The sequence below is a fragment of the Engraulis encrasicolus genome, chromosome 3 (genome assembly GCF_034702125.1).
Source record: "Engraulis encrasicolus isolate BLACKSEA-1 chromosome 3, IST_EnEncr_1.0, whole genome shotgun sequence".
Classification (NCBI taxonomy): domain Eukaryota; kingdom Metazoa; phylum Chordata; class Actinopteri; order Clupeiformes; family Engraulidae; genus Engraulis; species Engraulis encrasicolus.
The window spans coordinates 15,566,230-15,586,229 of record NC_085859.1 but is presented as its reverse complement, the minus strand read 5'-3'; the positions used below and the strand labels follow the sequence as shown (position 1 = coordinate 15,586,229).

Here is a 20,000-nt window from a genome sequence, read left to right as displayed (position 1 = left end):
ACAGTGCTGTTTACTTTGTCTCGCATGCAAGGTCCTCGACTCGCTGACAATAAAGGCATAGATGATGCACAGTGGTGTGTGCTTGCGTGCGTGCGTGCGTGTGTTATACAGTACACCTGACTGACTTGACTGCTGTGCTTTCTCAGAATATCTCTCCTGTGTGGTGTTGTTTTCCTCCTTGATAGGGGGAGCCAGTAATGACTTGCCAATATAAAGTTTCAGATACACATCAGAGAGCATCCACTCCTCTCCATTCCTCTTCTCTTCTCTTCTCCTCTCTTCTCTTCTCTTCTCTTCTCTTCTCTTCTCTTCTCTTCTCTTCTCTTCTCTCTCTTCTCTTCTCTTCTCTTCTCTTCTCTTCTCTTCTCTTCTCTTCTCCTCTCTTCTCTTCCCCTTATCCCTCCTCTTCTCTTCTCTCCTCTCCTCTTCTCTTCTTTTCTCTTCTCTTCTCTTCTCTTCTCTTCTCTTCTCTTCTCTTCCCCTTATCCCCCTCTCATCTAAAACCGGCCCTCCCGTCCCACTGTCGCTTAAAGTGTCTCATCTCATCACACTCTCTTCCCCTCCTTCTTTCTTTCCTTCCTTCTTTCTTTCTTTTTGTCTTTTCTCTGTGTTTCTTCCTTCCCTCTAGCCTTCTTTATTTATTTTTGGTCACATCCTACTAAGAAGTGGAATTGAAAAGAGATAACCTTTTCTCTTTCCCTCTCTCTCTACCCCTGCGCATTTATCTCTGTCTGCGTGTTTGTCTACCGTTTCCCTCTCTATCCCTCTGTCTGTCTGTCTGTCTGTTGGTATACCTTCTTGTTGATCTTGTCTTGTTTGTTTGTCTTGTTATCTATATGCCTATCTCTCTCCCTGTGCACCTGCCTCCCTGTCTGCTGGCATGTCCGTGTGAGTGAATGTCTGTCTGTCTGTCTACCTTTTTGTTTATCTGTCTGTCTACCCCCTGTCCGCTGGCCTGCCTTGACTGCATGTCAACTCCCCGTCTGTCTGTCTGTCTGTCTGTCTGTCTCCCTGTCTGTTTCCTTGTCTGTCTGCCTCCCTCTCTGTCTGTCTGTTTGTCTCCTTGTTTGCCTACCTGCATGTCTATCTGTCTGTCTGTCTGTTTGTCTGTCTGTCTATATGTCTGCCTCCCTGTCTGTCTGTCTGTCTGTCTGTTTCCTTGTCTGCCTACCTGCCTGCCTGCCTGTCTGTCTGCCTCCCTGTCTCCCCATCTGTCTGTCTGTCTGTACGTCTTCCTCTCTGTCTGTCTGCATGTCTCCATGTCTGCCTCCTTCTCTGTCTGTCTGTCTGCCTGCCTCCCTCCCTGTCTGTCTCCCCATCTGTCTCCCTGTCTTCCTCTACAGAAGGGGGGCTCTGCGCACCTGGGCGGTCAGCTACGCGTGGGTCAGGTGATCCTGGAGGTGAACGGCGTGTCGCTGAGGGGCATGGAGCACAGGGACGCCGCCCGCCTCATCGCAGAGGCCTTCAAAACCAAAGACAAGGACCACATCGATTTCCTCATCGCTGAGTTTAACAACGCCCTTTAACGGCCACAAGCCAGTACTATAATACTGTACTAACACTGCAATGACAATGTGTGAGAGAGAGAGAGAGAGAAAGAAAGAAAGAAAGAAAGAAAGAAAGAAAGAAAGAAAGAAAGAAAGAAAGAAAGAAAGAAAGAGAGAACTTTCTCTTCACATTTTCGAAAGCAATGGATATCAGCTGTGGCCAAGGATTCATCCCTGCTGTATAGGACCTTACTCACATATACTGTATCCATGTTACAAGCCTACCTGTCTACCTGGTATAGCATACCACCTTCTCAAGTCACCCACGCTGCTCCAGTCCTTGTATTAACCCATTTTAACCTGGACAATCTGACCTGCACAATCTAAAACGGATCTACAAATGATGTACAGATGCTGGTCCCGGATTTAAAGGGTTAACGAACAGCCAATATGATGCTCCCGGATTTAAAGGGTTAAAGAACAGCCAATATGATGCTCCCGGATTTAAAGGGTTAAAGAACAGCCAATATGCTGCTCCCGGATTTAAAGGGTTAAAGAACAGCACTCCAGTCCAGATCGTGTGATGTTATGACTTCATTTCCTGCTGTGCTTTCTCAGCAGGAACTATCGGGACTTACTATTCACTGCAGTACCTCACCTTCCTCCCCAGTACTGTGTAAGAAGAACACTATTGACTGGAAATCAGGTTTCTATCAATTCAACACAGTGTGTTGTCATCCCCATACTGACCGCAGTGGAAGTCCCTCTACAGGGCTGGACTGGTCATCTGGCATACAGGGCATTTTCCTGATGGTCTAGTGCAGTGTTTCCCAACCCTTTTTTGTCTCATGTACCCCCAAAGCCTTTTTGTTGTGCCATGAGTACCCCCTAACTCATGTTTTACATCGCCTTTTCTATTCCAGTGTGACTTTGCTCCATGCATTTGTTAAAATTCCATTTTTCCAAGTACCCCCTGCAATGTGCTCGCGTACCCCTAGTGGTACACATACCCCTGCTTGGGAAACACTGGTCTAGTGTGGACCGTCCTCAGGGGCCAATGCTGTTGTGTTTTGTTCATTTGTTTGTTTTGTCTGTCAATTTAGATGGGCCGTCATATTGGTCTATATTTAATATAGACGGTGCTGCCCTAACAGGCAAAGTGCAGTCACTAACTTGAGTTGAGACTGAAAGTGGTCTTCATTCCACCTCCTTTATCTTGTGACAAAGCAGGGGTGAGTTTCTCAAAAGAGAAGTTGCTAGCCTGTTAGCAACTTCGGTAGTTGCCAATGGGAAAATGCATTGAAAACAACAAAGTAGCTAATGTAGTAAGCAACTTTGGTTTTGAGAAATTCACCCCAGTATTGTCCAAATGTGTCCCGTTTTAGAGATATTGCTATGTCATATTTGCAGTAACTATATCCAACCTAATACCAAGGCTTTGAAGGCATTTCCCCCAGTTTCTACGATGGCGTAGTCACTGCACCTTTCCTTTGCAGAGCAGTGAACTGAGCTACACGTAATTGTTGCAGGTGGGGCTGTGGTGTGTGAGGTTCAGTTTATGCCAAAAAATGCCCGGGGATGTTGTTCGGTCCCAGCCCAGTCCAGCCCTGTCCTTCTGCGTATCATCAGAGGCGTGTCTTGTCACCAGGCAAGGCAGGCTGCCGCTTGGGGCCCCCCCAAGCCCCCCAGATGGTGAATAACAGCTCAAGCTTTACTACAGTTGTGTCAATTTTGTTTCAAATGTTCATTCCTTTGAATTTTCGCTTGACCACTAGAATCGCCTCTGCGCATCATCTCCCCATAATCTCTGCTGCTCCCCCGTGGCCACTTATGCTCCAGTGCAGACACACACACACATGGATCAAAACAGACACCGTACAGGGACCGACCGGTGTTCAGCAGGGGCCTGATGATTGCTATCATATCTCCAACTAAATTCTGGTCACAGATGATGACAACAACAATGGCTGCCAGAACAAGAGACTACAACAACAACAAAAAGCAGCCATAGAGAACAGCTGCTAATGGTCAAGAACTTACAGAAGAAAATACTGTTTGGATGTACGCTGTACTTAAGGACCTGTTCTTTCTTCTGCAGGAAGTCCCATCAGTACTATGGTATTATTCCTCAAAGTACATGTATGAAAGGCCGGTTTTGTATTTATTTTAAAGGACTCTAAAAAGACTGTGAAATATAATGGCAATATATTGTATTAACTTATACTTAAAAATCCATGCATTTTTTATTTGTTTGTTTATTTATTTATTTACGTGTACCCTGTGCCCTCTACACCCCCGCCCTCTTCTTCCCCTTAGGTCTCCACTCACTTTTGTTAACCTCCCATACAGATGGTTTCAAAAGCAGACATATTTTTTCGTGAAGATGACTTATTAATCTGGTTATGTAAGGGGGATTTGCGAAGAGAAAAGCATTGTATCACAGCCAAAGACTTTCAGAGGGGGAAATCATTTGCACTTTAAAACGGCTGCAGCTGATGCATAAGTGGGAAGGTGCCAGCAGGGAGCGTTTATCCCACTGCCCAAGCAGAGCTTCTATCAGAGAGCAGGAGAGATTGGGGGGGGGGGTGCGTGCTTGCGTGCGTGCTTGCGTGCGTGCTTGCGTGCGTGCGTGAGTGAGTGTGTGCGTGTCTGCATTGCGTGTGTTTATCCTACTGTACTGCCCAAGCAACGCTTCTATCAGAGAGCAGGAGAGATTGGGGGTGTGTGCGTGTGTGCGTGCGTGCGAGCGTGAGTGAGTGAGTCCATGAGTGTGTGCATGTGTGCTTTTAGTGTGTTTATCCTACTGCCCAAGCAGTGCTTCTATCAGAGAGATTGGGCGTGCGTGCGTGCGTGCGTGCGTGCGTGCGTGCGTGCGTGCGTGTCTGAATTGCGTGTGTTTAAGCAGTGCTTCTATCAGAAAGCAGGAGAGATTGGGGGTGTGTGTGTGCGTGCGTGCGTGCGTGTCTGAATTGCGTGTGTTTAAGCAGTGCTTCTATCAGAAAGCAGGAGAGATTGGGGGTGTGTGCGTGCGTGTGTGCGTGCGTGCGTGACTGCGTGCGTGCCTGCATTGCGTGTGTTTATCCTACTGTACTGCCAGAGCAGCGCTTCTATCAGAAAGCAGGAGAGATTGGGGGTGTGTGCGTGCGTGCTTGCGTGAGTGTGTGCATGAGTGTGTGCATGCCTGAATTGCGTGTGTGTATCCAACTGCCCAAGAGAGCGCTTCTATCAGAAAGCAGGAGAGATTGGGTGTGTGTGCATGCGTGTGTGTGAGCGAGTCTGCATGTGTGTGTGCCTGCATAGCGTGTGTTTATCAGAAAGCAGGAGAGATTGGGCGTGCGAGCGTGCGTGCGTGCATTCATCATACTGCCCAAGCAGAGCTTCTATCAGACAGCAGGGGAGATTGTGTGTGTGTATGTGTGTGTGTGTGTGTGTGTGTGTGTGTGTGTGTGTGTGTGTGTGTGTGTGTGTGTGTGTGTGTGTGTGTGTGTGTGTGTGTGTGTGTATGTGTGTGTGTGTGTGTGTGTGTGTGTGCGCGCGCTTGCGTCCGTGCGTGCGTGCGTGTTTTTGAGGAACAAAGACAGAAGGAGAGAGCGAGAGCACTGCGTGTGTGTGTGAATCAGAAATGTGCGTTCCTGCGTGTGTTAGTGTGCGCTTGTACTTGCATTGTGTGTGTCAGCTTGTCTATGCGCAAGACACAGTAAAGTAAAAGGAACAGACAGAGAAATATGAAAGCAATGTACTGTATGCAGTTGTGTGAGAGACAGAGAAAGTGTGTTTGTGTCTATTTGTGTGTGTCACTCTGTCGTGTCTGCGTGGTGTATATGTGAGTGGAGTCCTACCTTCATGGCTTTCTGGTGAGGCTTCAAGGGCCTGTCGACTCCAACCTGTTTTGAAGCGCAGACTCAGAGGGATCTCCATGGCAACAGCAGTGGGCCTAGAGAAATTTGGCGTTGGTTCACCCAGCATGCACCCAACTACGGGCTACGGGCTACAGGCTATGGGCTACGAGCTACGAGCTACGGGCTAAAGCCACAGGCTATGGGCTATGGGCTATGGGCTACGGGCTACAGCCACAGGCTATGGGCTATGGGCTATGGGCTACGGGCTACAGCCACAGGCTACGGGCTACAGCCACAGGCTACGAGCTATGGGCTACGGACTACGGACAGGGCCGGATTAACGCACAGGCTAGATATGACTGCAGCCTACAGTACAGTAGGGCCCCCCACCTGCCAGGAGGCCCCCAATTGGGCAAAAGGGGGAAAAATAATTCAACAAGTGCATAATCAGTGGTGTAGTCTACGTAGAACTCAACACGGGTATACAGAGTATACCCACTTCTAAATTTCAGGGATCTCAGTATACCCACTTCAAATTGATTGATCCATTATTTTGAATAGCACAACTATATACAGTATACCCACTTCAAAAAATGCTCAAATATACAGTATACCCACCATAAAAAAGTAGACTACACCACTGTGCATAATTGGCAAGATGCAGTATTGAAAAAAATCCTCTCCACAGTTGACAGCCATGTCATCCTTTACTCATAGCTTGCATAGCGTCGTAGCGTCTTTTTCATATTGTTGCAAAATTACCCTTTCGAAATGTAACAAGATGCAGTTTTGATTTTTTTTTTCCATTTATCCTTTATTTAGCCAGGATTGTCCCATTGAGACTAGAGTCTCTTCTGCCTGGGAGTCCTGGTCAAAACGGCAGCATACATATAGTTACCGACACAGACATACACATAGACAAAAAGGAAAATAAATGTACAAAAAACACATTAAGAAGAATAAGTTTACATAAAACGTATTCTGAGATAAACAGTAGCCTATGTGCTGCATTGTCAGAAACAATGACACTCCTCTGTGTCCTCTGTGGACTGCACCCTGACAAAGACCTTGTGTCGAAACGCGTTGGGCAGTCTATTTGCCTTTGTACTATTAAAAAATAAGAAAACGGAGTGCCACAGTTTCCTGCTCTTCATTTTTTTGATGTCAACTTTATCCACACACTGTTAGAGCACCCGTGTCAAAAGATCTGGATCCATGCAGCGCTTCCGTTTTTTTCCTATATTCTGAGACTCCTCTGTGTATACTGTATTAATTCTTAATAACTTCAGGTCAGGTAGAGTTTTAATAAGTCTTATTAATAATCCTCTTGATTTGATATTGTGACGCTGTCTATGTAATGTTAACGTTGCCCACAGCAACCTGTAGCCTAGGGCCACCCCTGTCTACCTTAATCCAGCTCTGGATACGGGCTATGTGTGCACTAGCCTACGTCAGTGGTTCTTAACCTGGGGTGCGGGCACCCCCTAGGGGTGCACCAGAGATTTCAGGGGGTGCACGGAATTTTGTTTGTGTTGAGCTTGTGACCAAAATTCTGCTTCCAAACATTATAAGTCGACCAAATCAAGACCAAATTAAAACATGTTTTGGACCTAATGTAAAGTCATTAAAGTATTGATTAATGTCTAAAGCAAGAATCATTGTAATTATTCACTTAAATCATTTTTTAATGCGTATACACACACATAGACGTTTGGGTTGGGGGTGCGCGGCTTGTCTTGGGCACAGGTTAGGGTGTGCTTCAAGAAAAAAGGTTAAGAACCACTAGCCTACGTGATGGGCAGGCAGGCGGTGACTAAGCTTGATACTTCATGTCCCTGTGTAAATCCTCATACAGTTCCCGCTGTACACGGGTGGTACTGTAACGCAGGGCCGGATTAAGGTACAGTTAAGGTACTACAGGTTGCTGTGGGCCCCCCCACGGAATGCAAAGTTCATAACAAAATTATATAGATGATTCACAATTCCAAACCACGCGGAATATTAATTTGATTTTGAACTCTATGTGACACAGCATGCTAAGTTATCAAAACTATATCTTACATTTTATATTTCTCCAATTACATTGATCTCTCCCGCCCCCCCTGTGGACAACTGGGGTCCCCTGGCAGGTGGGGGGCCCTAGGCTGCAGCCATAGCCAGCCTGTGCGTTAATCCGGCCCTGGTGGTACGTGGGACCAGGGAAACCAACAGGGGGGTGGTTGGGCAAAGGGGTCAGTTGTTCCGGGCCTAGGGAAAGAGGGGACCCAGAATTGGGTCTTCATTTCATGATGGTGTGTATTAGGTGTGCGTTGCCTCTCAAATGTCTTTGTCCTGTGCCCAGCCAAGGCTGTCAGCTGCCCTTAACGGCACCAGGAAACCCGACCAGGAGGGGGGACAAAGTGGTTCGTTGTCCCAGGCCCAGGGGGAGAGGGGTGGGTGGCGAGAATTGGCTACTCATTATTACCGTGTGTTTTTAATCTGGTTGGCGGCACTTGCAGATGACTTTGTCCCCGGGCCCGGACAAAGCTGTAAGCAACCCTGCTTGGAACTCTCCAACCTCTCCAGCTGAGAAGGCAATCCAGAGAAAGATTTAAATCCTCCACCCTTGACTGTACCTTATAGCTAATACACCCCCAACCCAACCCCTCCTCTCAGTGTTGCCAGATTGAGCAGTTTCTCGCCCAATTGGGCTGCTTAGGATGGCCGTCTGCAGGTAAAAATGGCATTTTAGCAGGAAAAAACACCCAATTTTTGGCCATAGAAATCAATAGAATTGGGCGGGATTTCTTCCAGGCGGGTTTGAGCATTTTTTGGGCTGGAAATCATCAGCCTCATCTGGCAACCCTGTCTCCTCTTGCCTACGGAGTAGTGATGTGATGTCTGTCCTTGACTTGGTATATGAGAGATATAATGCACTTACAGTAAGAAAAGGTTTTTCCATATAAAGTCTATTTTGATTCATGGTCACTCGCCACATACTCGCACTCACACACAAATAAGCTTAGTATTTTTCAACATGAAGGAAGATGTCAAAAATGTATTGGTATATTGGTTCTGCAATGCACGGATACAATATATACACATATATTATGATCTATATGTATATACTATACAGTATAACATGGATGGATATTTATTAGGGTAAGTTGTAAATAAAATGTTTATACAGCAAATCACCTTTGTACAGACATGAAGCTTTATAGAGAACATGTACAGTGGACCGTATGACATATATTTTAAACGAGATGCTGGGTGGAAGGATGCTCTGTCAGCCTGCATCTCCATAGCTATAGTATTTTCTGCTCCATTCCTCTGAGACACTGGCCCCTACTCTAGGCCTACCAACGTCGTTTTGGATAGGGTTGCGCACATCCAAAATCACTTTGTTGCAGGTGCCAGCCAGACAAAAGTGTCATACAGTTTAAAAGAAGGTAGGTCTGCACACTGCGGAATAAGCTCCAAAAAAGAAACATTAAAAAAATAAACAGTGTTTCGATCACCATATCGCATATGGCCTGATGAAGATCCAGGGTGATCGAAGCGTTGCTGTTTTAATTTAATAAAGCTTTTTTTTTTTAGATTATTCCAGAATGTGCAGGCCTACCTTCTTAATCTCTCCTGTACCAACCCCATCACAAAGCGGCAAATCAGACTTCCATTCTAAGTGCATATTCCACAATGACGCTGGCTTCCTGATAATTCTTTCTTATCTCTTTTCTTTTTCTTTTTTTGCTCAGCAGCCGCTCATTATAGAGACCTTCCCACAAAAGTTCTATACACACACAGAAGTGTAAAAGAGTTTCTGTAAGAGTGTAATCCAGTACTGGAGTGGGGAGAAATAGGCTACTATCTTGTTGGAGGAACTTTGATCTCAACCAAAAACGGATCACAAAAGGAATCATCACCTCCCTCAAGCCAGCACAATGTGGATAATGGACTTTCAGTTGTATAAGCGTTTCTGCTGTATTTAGATATGGTTTACGCACTGCGACAGCCGCTGAAGTTTCTAGTCCAAATGGAGGTTTAAGGCTATAGTCTGCACACACGCGCACACACACACACACACACACACACGCGCACACATGCACGCACACACACACATACATACGCACACATACACACACGCTCACTCACACATACACACACGCACACGCACACAGACACACACACCATCCAGTGTATGCCCAAGGTGGGGTGTTGAGTGATGGATTAAAGGACTTATTGGAGAAATGGCTTTTGTGCTCTTTTTTCCTTCCTGCTCCTGGCTTTGACAAATAAAGAGAAGTCCAAGTTCCTTTCTCTTCATTTTAGCAGCAACCGCCTGTGACGGTCACTGACTCAGGCAGAGGGGGAGAGAGAGAGAGAGAGAGAGAGAGCAGGAGACCCAGAGAGAGAGAGAGGAAGAAAGATGGAGAAGGAGATAGATGGAGAGAGATGAATAAACCAAAGGGATTCAGCAACAGTGCATGCAAGAAAGAGAGAGAGAGAGAGAGAGAGAGAGAGAGAGAGAGAGAGAGAGAGAGAGAGAGAGAGAGAGAGAGACTCTTTCTCCTCCGTATCGATATGCCCGTAAATGACCATAAATCTGAGCACCACTGCTGCCTCATCGAAAGGATGGATGCCTCTCTTTTGTGCCAGCTAAAGAACAGCTTATACAATTCCACAATCCTCTATAAAAATTACTATAAGCGACTGTAAAAATCATTAAGGCAATTTAATAGTTTTGGATTTTTTGGGGTCTCGAAAATTGCCATTGTTTAAAAAAAAAAAGTATTGTGAATTGCCTTCAATGAGGCTGGTTGCCATAGTCTAGTCAGAAAGTGTGTAGCGTTTGCACCCCCTTGTGGAGATTCATTAGTAATGACAAGCCCCAGTCATATCAAGCCCCCACTTTACTTAAGGTTATTTATTCAAGCAGGCCTATTTATTTTGTTTTGCTCTAGGCCTACCATTCCTGACAACTTGCCTCTCTAGCACCACCTCGTACCCTGACACCTCGCATCTTGGCATCCATTCTTAATATATAAGTAAAGGTTCCCCTTCGCCAAGTTCATGTAGGCCTACAGTATTTGCAGACATCAAATCCAGTGTAGTACTAGCCTCGTGAGCCATCCTACGTACTTCCGCCAAAGGATTGGCTCCACTACGGTAGTCTGGCCGTGCTTCTCTGTGGAGTGCCTGCAGCGGTAGGATTTTGATCCGCAACGCCTCCCCCCAGAAAACAGCAGCCCAGTTTCAATGAGCAGCATAGTTGCAGTACCTTTTTTGACCATTTCTTGCACAGTGTACCTTTAAGGCCAACAGTCATAAAATGTTCATGACATGGACGTAATGTTTATGACTTATCTATGACTGTGTCATGACACTATTATGACACTCTAATGACATGCATATGACACCGGCGTCAAGTTAAGTGTTACCAAACACTACAAAGAGGAGGAAACTGCTGTTTTATGTGGGCACCATTTTATTTCACAGCATCAGCACAGTAACACCAAAGGGAGTCACAGCAGTTAGTCATAACAGTAACATAACGTGTTCCTTTTGGATTTCCAGGAGGGTTGACACGGCAACATGAACTGGTATAGTTCTATAATGTTCTACTGATGGACAGACTAACTTACTTTGACCATATACAGTGTGAGCAACTACAGTATGCAACAATAACACACAACACACTTACAGCAGGAGCCACTTGTGTTCCATATTCCATGCACATCATACCCAGGGAAGACAGCAAGAGGGGAACAAAGTGGTTAGTTGCCCCAGGCCCAGGGAAAGAAGGGGGCCCAGATTCGAGCCTTCATTACAGGCGGGGGGCTTTTATATTACTTTGTAAAGGGAACAGCAAAAGCTGACAGCAGCCCAAGGTTGTGAGGTGTTTGAGCTAGACCTTGCAAAGAGCAATCATAGTGCACTCAAATAATCACGGTACCAAATCACTGGCAGTGTTGCCAGATTGGACGTTTTCTCACCCAAATGGGCTGCTTAGGATGGCTTTCTGCGGGTGAAAAATGGCATTTGGGCAGGTTTTTCTGCAGTTTTATGGCCATAGAAATCAATAGAATTTAGTTCACATTGGGCGCCAGGATTTAGTGCTTCCAGGTCCACATTTTTTCCCGGTTGGAAATCATCTCATCTGGCAACCCTGATCACTGGCTCCTGCTGTACTCTCACACATGCTCAACACATACAGTACAGTAGATCCACACAAGCACACACACACAAACACAGACACACACACACAGAGAGAGAACTAAAAGGGCAGGTCATCCCAGCACTGGGTAGGCATTCCACAGAGGCCAAAGCTGCTGATCCAGATGTACACAGGTGAGATAAATTAAACCAAATAACTGAAACACTGCAGCAAGGTTCCCAAAATTGTATAAAATAGAAGTTGAATTAACCTTACAGATGTAAATACAACACTAGTGGTGGTCCGATGTTACATAGTTGAAACCGTGTAATATCATATCAATAGTGGTATAATTACCTGTAAGTAATTATCTGTAAGTGTTTTTACTTCTACTTCATACAACTCTGAAGGTCTCTCTAACACTAACATCTACTGTTGACTACAAAACAGGGTGTGTTCACGTTGGCTTTTGCAGTTAATATCCAAAGTTTTAAAAGTATAAATGTAGGCTATGAGGTTTTTCATCTCAACAATAGAATTCCCTGTGCTACAAACTACATGGAAGAGATAGATTTGACTACATTTTTTTTTTTTTTTTAGAAAACATTGTTTTAAATAAACTCAATGACAAACTTGGTCCTTTGTAGTCAAAATAACACTGAAAATATGTCATAGAATCAGCCCTGATCAGACCAGAGCACATGCAGTCGAGAGAATATCATCTTTAAACATCCTGACATCCATTCTTGGCCAAGGTCATGTACAGTATTTGCAGACATCACATGTACTGTACGTAGTACAACTCAGCCACTCCTGTCTTGTTTTTGAGTAACAACATCAATAGTAAGTCATTACTATTTTGTTTCATTAAACATAGTGTATGTGTGCTGAAAAAATACATAGATCTGCCTGTGACATTTTGTTGTGATGAATGCAAGGAAATACTGTAAATTAAACATATGGTATTGTACAGTGGGCATTTGTTATGGCTTTCATCCTGTGATGACTGCTCCAACATAGCACTTAGTGTGTACTATATTGCAGGCGGTCCAGCTGAGTAGGAGGAGGGGTTGGACGTCGGAGGGGGGAGGGGGTTGTCCAAGTGGTCAGTGCGGATGGTGGTGTCTCCAGACGCGGTGACCATAATCAGGTTTATTCATGTCTCTGAGAGCTCGCAGGAGGCGAGAGGGGGTGATGATGTCATTCGAGCCTTCATCACCAAGGGAACCAATGTAAAAAGAGAGAGAGAGAGAGAGAGAGAGAGAGAGAGAGAGAGAGAGAGAGAAACAGAAGTTATCATCCACGTACAAAATTGAAATACTTTCAAGGGCCTCGTACAGACAGAGCCCTGGAAATGATTTTTTATGCCCAGAGCTGATTAAAGGAAAATCAGGCACAATGCAGAAGAGATGAAGAACGTAGAGCCTTCATGTATTTCAATTCTCGTCAGGTTTAATTCCCACGGGATGGGAAAAGGGTTGGCGAGAGTCGAGCATGTCTCTCTCATAAAAGACGAGATTAAAAGCACGAGATGATTTGATTATGATTGCGTTGAGTGACTGTGATGAAACTGAGCAGCAACACGTCTGGTGAGAGGCTTGTTGATTATCAAAGCGTGTAGATCAGGCAGATTGCCATCAGTTGGTTTCATAAAAATGTCAGTTTCAAGACCTCCCAGTTAAATGTATAGAATTTGCTGCTGCTGTGTAGTTCAATTGATGTAACACATTTGGATTAATTTCAAGAGTTAAAATCTTTTCATGTTGTTGAGGTAGATTTCCCCACTCCACCAGAAAGCTATTAGTTAGCTATTTATCTCATTTGACACTTAAGTTAACAGCTCACAACAAAGCCAAAATATTGAAAGCACAACACACACACACAACACTGGTAAAGGAGTGACATGAATGACAAGGAGCTCAGGAATCTGCTGCTAATGGGGATTAGGGAATGGGAGAACATTGGAGACGAGAGAGACCAGTCATAAAGGAAAGCAAACATTGCAAGAACATAGCAAAGTAGAGGGAGCGATTGTGAAGGAAGAGGAGGAACAATGCTACTATAAAATCAAACTGAACTACCATCTGCTGTCACCAACTGGCAACTATGGCCAGCAGATTACAGCAATAAGAAACACAAAATAGGCAGAGTTGCGGACAGGGTTTGGGGAACAGGACCATTTACATCAAGGGTTTGAGGCATAGGCATCCACAAGAAGGGATTGAAGCACGGGGTCATCTACAACAGTGGTCACTAATTATTTTTTGGTGAGGGCCAAATTATGTAGCACAAATGAGGCTGAGGGCCAAACAAATCGCCCAACTGTATGGCCACAGAGAGCACACATGTAGATTTTAATTCCTTACAACCTCATGGTGGGCCAAGTGTTTGCCATGTCCGGGCCGGGTCTGGACCGTGGGCAACAATTTGGAGACCAGACACTGATCTACAACAAGGGTTTGAAGCACAGGCATCTACAGTACAACAAGGGTTTGAAGCAAAGGGTAATCCACACGAAGGGTTTGAATTACACGATCGTCTACAACAAGGGTTTGAAACACAGGGTCATCCACTGCAGCAAAAGGGAAGAAGAGGGGAGGGAGCAACAGCACATCCATCTAAGGAGTTGAAGAATTTCAAATTACTCGTTCATGCTCTCTTCTCTCTCTCTTTCTCTCTCTCATTCTCTCTATGCCTCCTCCTTCTCCGGGGTGACCTGGTCTTCTGGGGCGGCGTTGGGATCCAGGAAGTCTTGGTGCTGCAGGGCCTTCAGGTACTTCAGTGGTGTCACTACGTGGGTAGAGCCTGGGTGGAAGATAACCAGCACAGTATGGATCCAACAGTGGTGTAGTCTACGTAGAACGCGGCTATACGGAGTATACCCACTTCTAAATTTCAGGGATTTCAGTATACCCACTTAAAATTGATTGATCCATTGTTTTGAATAGCACAAATATATACAGTATACCCACTTCAAAAAAAATTCCAAAACACAGTATACCCACCATAAAAAAGTAGACTACACCACTGGTACCCAAACTCATCATCAAAAAGATTTTTTTTTGGTCTTTTTCAACTTTACCCAACAGGACAGCCGAGAGGTGGACAGGAAGCGAACTGGGAGAGAGACGGGGAGGGGTCGGCAAAGGACCCGGGCCGGGAATCAAACCCGGGGGGTCAGTCACATGGCAGGCGAGTGCCCCACCGGTTGGCCACGGCAGGGCCCAAACTCATCATCTATTAGAGTAAAATACATCAAGCTTGTACTTCTCCTAGATCCATGTGACGTCAGCTGAACACCCCTTTAGAAGACGTTCTGTTAAGAGACCTTTGGAGACTTTAGGTTGAGTGTAAATGGAGTTCCCATAGCCCAGTAGATGGCGGTAGCGCACATCTTCTGCAAGCTGTCACCAAACGCCACACAAAGAGAAGAAGAAGGGGAGGACAACGCACCACCTTAGAGGACTGAACTTGAGCGCACTCCTTTGCATTGGGTATGTGGGATTTGGGGTGTCTTACTCCACTAGAATATGTTTGATGAACCCACACTCATCATCAGTCTCCCGAGGTGCACTCCACCTACTGGTCCATGTAGCTTATTATAGAATAAGGGAGGTGTACACATCCATAAGATAATGAGGTTCTTGGCAAGCGTATTATTGAAGATGGAGGTGTCTGGGGAACTCTTTTAAAGAATTTGTGATTAGAGATTCACCGGTTCCGGATCCGGCAGGATAATAGGGTTTTTCTCAGGATCTGGATCCGGTTCCAGGATCCAGGATCCGGTACCGATTGCCTGATTGCCATAGACCTCAGAACTCGTTCGAGCCGAGCCGAATGCGCTGCTTCACCGCTAGGGCGGCGCCCGGGTACGGTACCGAGGCATTTCAGTCAAAATAGTTTGAGCCAACGTGATAAAAAGGGCCCACGTGTGCGAGTAGGCTATGTGTTTCAACCCTTTCGTAGGATCCGGTATCCGGTTCCGGATCCGGCAGGATCTTAAGCAGTGGATCTGGTATCCGGCAGGATCCTAAAAATCAGGATCCGGTGCATCTCTAGTTGTGATAATTTTTTTTACAGTAATCACCTTGTTTTTTTGTCATGAAATGGAAGATTATGAGTCACTTTATGCAATCAAACTAAACTTTGGGTAATGTATTGATGTTCTTCCTCAGATTTCATCAGTCTTTCTGAATTTGCCAAAAAGTGGCCCAATTTACCTGAATGCACCCTATATGGTATTTTAGAAGAGGTGGCCTTTTTTGTTTCCATAAAATATTTCACAAAAATGTTTGAAAAGAATTGGATCTTCATTAAAACAATATAGTGTGTTCACCAGGAACGTCATGATAGTTTTAACTTGGCATTTAACATGTATTCTGGGTCAGATGCATAGCCTTGTTCATATCCTTATGGCTTCCATGACAAACATGGAGGCACAGGATAAGTTCAGCAAAAAATGACATTCATTCATTCATTCATTCATTCATTCATTCATTCATTCATTCATTCATTCATTCATCCATCAAATCAGTCATTCATCCCCCTGGCCCTCTTAAATCATTCATTCATTCATTCATTCATTCATTCATTCATTCATTCATTCATTTACAGTATCATTCGTTTATGCTCTTTTCCTAACCAATGAACATCTTATACCTGCCTCGCGTTTCACCTCACTTCCTTTCACGCCTTCAAGAGCCTTTAAACTTCAAACTTCCTCTCCTTCCTCTCCAGTCACTAATTGCTCCCCACCCCGTCCAGTAGCTTCGGGGTTCAGACATTTAATGTTTCCCTCCTGCCACCTGCCCAATAGCTGCCCATAGGCCCATAGGCCAGCTTATACTTGGGTTCAGTCCCAAATGTTTTCAAGATCCTGTACTGCCAGACTGTGCCTCAGGATCCGAAATGTGTTGCGAGAAACGCATCAAAGAGGCAGATTCAGTGGACCCTGTTCAAGCAGCAGCTGCTTAAAACCCACCTTATCTATCTACCCTCTGGTTTTACATTCCTCTTTCACCTTGCTTTCACCCTTCCGAGAGGAGTCCACAAACTTATTGCATCTCCAAAGATGAAAAGTGGGAACACAGCCCTATAGCATATGCTCCTAAACTAAAGATTCTGCATCTGTAATGTCCCAGCGACTGAAACGCCTTTTTAATCCATATTACTTGGCACAACCAGATGCTGTACATATTCGGCTTAAGCAGTTTTGACCTTCATTCCTGGCATTTGCAGAGGCTTCAGGATGTACCGTAACCTATCAAAATGTGGACTGAGGATGGGCAAATACATTATGGGAAAATACATTTAAATGTTAAATAGCCCCATTATAAGCCCATTATATAATACAGTTTGTACATTATACATATAATCATGGTGCGATTTGTAGGGGGGGATGGGGGGGATTGTCCCCTCTTCTAGTTTTTATAGCGCCACTTTTTCTACTCCAGTTTAATGTAATTCCATTTATATTGCTTGAAATCTGAAACACATTCCCCCTTCTGGTTTTCCAACAAATCGCACCCTGCATATAGTATACATTATATCAAACAAAAACAGATTTGTCATCTGTCTGCTTTGCTGATAGACATAATATCTAAGATAAACATTTTTTCCGCTTCCAATAACATCCTGTGATACCAAATGCAGACAAAGGCATGACAAAAACACATTATCCTCATCGGACGAGGCGTCAATGAGGCATAACCCAGGAACACTTTAAATAAATGACATTACTATTCAGTGTGAAGAGTTTGTTAAAACAGCCTTGTTCGCATATCAACAAAACCTGCTTCCTTTTTTCCCCTTCTTTTTTTGTGCAAAAACTTGAAATGGTACAAGCTCAGCAAACATGCCTCGTCTCAACTTCAACCACACCCAGCTTTTCCAGCAATGATGTTCCATCTCGTCCAGTCATCAATTCCTCTCGTCTCTGTGTCTCGTTACAGTACAGTGCATTCGCCATCTTTATAGACGTGCGGCGTGCCCATATATTACTCAGCAGCAACTTTTTTATTTAGTCTGTTGAGACAGATGCAGCTGAGTCAGCTCACTACACAACTGCCCCTGATCAGGCCTGTCTGGTTGCAGACAACTTGTCTTACTGGTTGCCCGTACAGTATATAATACTAACAATGTCGGTTACACACATTACATTAATTATGAATAGTTTTTAGGAAAGTATTAAGCAGCATGATATTGTGTAATTACACTGTGCCTTAGGGTTTAGATTAGGTTGGGGACAGTGTAATTAAATGCATAATATTGCATGTTGATACATGATAAAAGGAACTGATACATGATAAAAGGAACTTATCACAACTTCTTGGATACAGAGCCTTAAGCGTTAGGATTTACTATATGTTTCACTTCTGATACACATTTTGACCATTATACAAATCGACAAGATGGACTGAATGATTGCATAGTTCATCATTTTCAGTGCTTGTTTTTCTCTGTTTTGTAGGCTAGAGATTGGATCGATTTACCTACAGTCAGCACAAACAAAAGAAGACCTCATTTTCCAAAAATGTTGATGCAAACAATGCACTCTATGCAATTTATGTTTTCTGTCTCTACTCTAGGTCGATTGGGCCCGCCTGGTGTTTTTGCTCTGCTCACATTTCCATAATTCACAAATGACCAATGGGCCATTTGATTCAATGCATTTAAAGCAGGGTTCTTTTAACCTTTCTTTAACCAGTAAGTGGTCCCGTTGAGTTACTTTTCATTGGCCCATTATCACTCACCAATCACGCCTAATTTTCATTGGCCCATAGCTGTCACTCACCAATCTGGCCCACTTCTCATTGGTCACATTAGCTATCACTCACCAATCAGAGCCTCCCACTTCCCGTTGGCCTGGGTGACCTCGTAGGCGCAGCGCATCTCGCTGTAGGTTACGCCGCCGATGATGAAGACGATGACGCGCGGGCCCGTGCGCACCTCGCCAGGGCCCTTGTTCTTGTGCCAGTTGCCATAGCGAGCACTGCCACAGGGGAAAGAAGACCATGTGACCAACCAGGAAAACAGAAGGACAGGAAGTGAGAAGACAGGGAATATGAGAACAGCTGGCAAGAGGATATACAGTATACAATACATATTTCATATTTAATTTTGTACAGTATGTGTCGAATAGAACTTTAACCCATTAAAACATGGCATTATAGATGTGTTGTTACCAGAATGGCAATGACCAAGTCCAAAGACCAAGGCCCTGTGTAATGTCATAGTAGTGTAGTACTATGATGGTTAACTTTTCAATGACTATTACAGCGTGCCACTGGTGGAACGCTGTGCATTATGGGGCTACTGATTTATGGGCATGCGTGTGTGTTTGTGTGTTCCTGCGCGGATGTGTGTGTGTGTGTGTGTGTGTGTGTGTGTGTGTGAAGGTGTCGTGTCTCCCCATAATACACCCTTCACTGTGGACAATACACTTTGATAAGTGTGTTCATCAAATGACTAGATCATACCTGAGTAGCTTTGCAACTGCTAAATTCGTGTCTGTGAAAATTCAAATTGTGGGCACAAAATGAAGAAATAGATCTATGATTGAAACATGGCTCCCAATAAACTGAGTCTTTTGCAAGCAGTGTGCCCCCCTTTCTACATACGCCATTTTTGGGGTGAGTTTCTCAAAAGGGAAGTTGTTAGCCTGTTAGCAGCTTCGGTAGTTGCCAATGGGAAAATGCATTAAAAGCAACGAAGTAGCTAATATAGTAAGCAACTTTGGTTTCGAGAAATCCACCCTTGATTTGGCACTTGCTGATGCTTTCCTGTTGGTTGTGCATGCCTTCCACTACACAAATGAAGAAGCAAAATACAGTATGTCTGTGTATGTCCCTACGTGTGTGTGCGTATTTTGTATTCTAATGAAATCACCTTGTTGCAGAGCTGCTTTTGGAGGAAGCTTGGCGAGTGGAGATGAATGGATATAGTTTCTGATCCAGTTTGTCTTCAATGGCATCCTGTGAACACAGAAGAATGTGCATGTAGGACTTGTGAAAAGAAGACTGAAATGAAATATTAAAGCTGAAGTAAGTAGTAGTCCACTTGCTAACTGTAATACAGAAGTGAAGTAGGCACAGATCTCCAGTACCTTTGCTCACTGCAAAACATTTTTTTTCTGCTATTCAACTTTCATAACTGAATTGTTCATTTTATTTAATTTCATTCAATACAAAATCCAGCATTTTGATATTTGATACCTTCTTGTTATATGTATTTTGTATCTAATTTGTAATATTTTAGAGCTGGGTATTTTGTATTGCATTTGGAAATACATTTAACTGTATCTTTTCCCATCCCTGAACAGTAGCCAGCATGTGTGTTTGTTAAGTCACTGTACCTCCATGAGGTCTTTGATGAGCGGGGTCCATCGGGACAGCTGGTACGTCTGCTCACTGATCCTCTCCTTGCGATCCGGCTTCTTGGTTTTCTTTGGCGCTACCTGGACACATCGATATGTTTGAGTTTACTTGGATAGGAAAGTGAAGACAGACAGGAATATAACGTAAATTAACATTTTTGCCT

At 44.4% G+C, this 20,000-nt stretch overlaps 2 protein-coding genes across 3 annotated transcripts in view; one reads left to right on the top strand and one right to left on the bottom strand.

Annotated features, from left to right (window-relative positions):
* Positions 1 to 1,529, top strand: part of whrnb (whirlin b) — a 181,217-nt gene extending 179,688 nt beyond the window's left edge. Inside the window, exon 13 of the mRNA XM_063195915.1 lies at positions 1,344 to 1,529. Within this exon, the coding sequence (XP_063051985.1) occupies positions 1,344 to 1,526 (183 nt within the window). The 3' untranslated portion in view covers positions 1,527 to 1,529. The remainder of the gene's footprint in view (positions 1 to 1,343) is intronic.
* Positions 1,530 to 10,791: 9,262 nt separating this feature from the next.
* stxbp1b (syntaxin binding protein 1b) overlaps positions 10,792 to 20,000 on the bottom strand; it is a 34,457-nt gene continuing 25,248 nt past the window's right edge. The window contains exons 16-20 of one of the 2 annotated variants that reach the window (XM_063194330.1): positions 19,816 to 19,917; positions 19,350 to 19,435; positions 18,299 to 18,453; positions 14,108 to 14,267; positions 12,573 to 12,672 (exon numbers count right to left, since the gene is read on the bottom strand). In XM_063194330.1, coding sequence (XP_063050400.1) covers positions 14,152 to 14,267; positions 18,299 to 18,453; positions 19,350 to 19,435; positions 19,816 to 19,917 — 459 coding nt within the window. In that variant the 3' untranslated portion in view covers positions 12,573 to 12,672; positions 14,108 to 14,151. Of the gene's footprint in view, positions 12,673 to 14,107; positions 14,268 to 18,298; positions 18,454 to 19,349; positions 19,436 to 19,815; positions 19,918 to 20,000 lie in introns of both variants that reach the window. The other variant, XM_063194331.1, reaches the window with a different exon arrangement.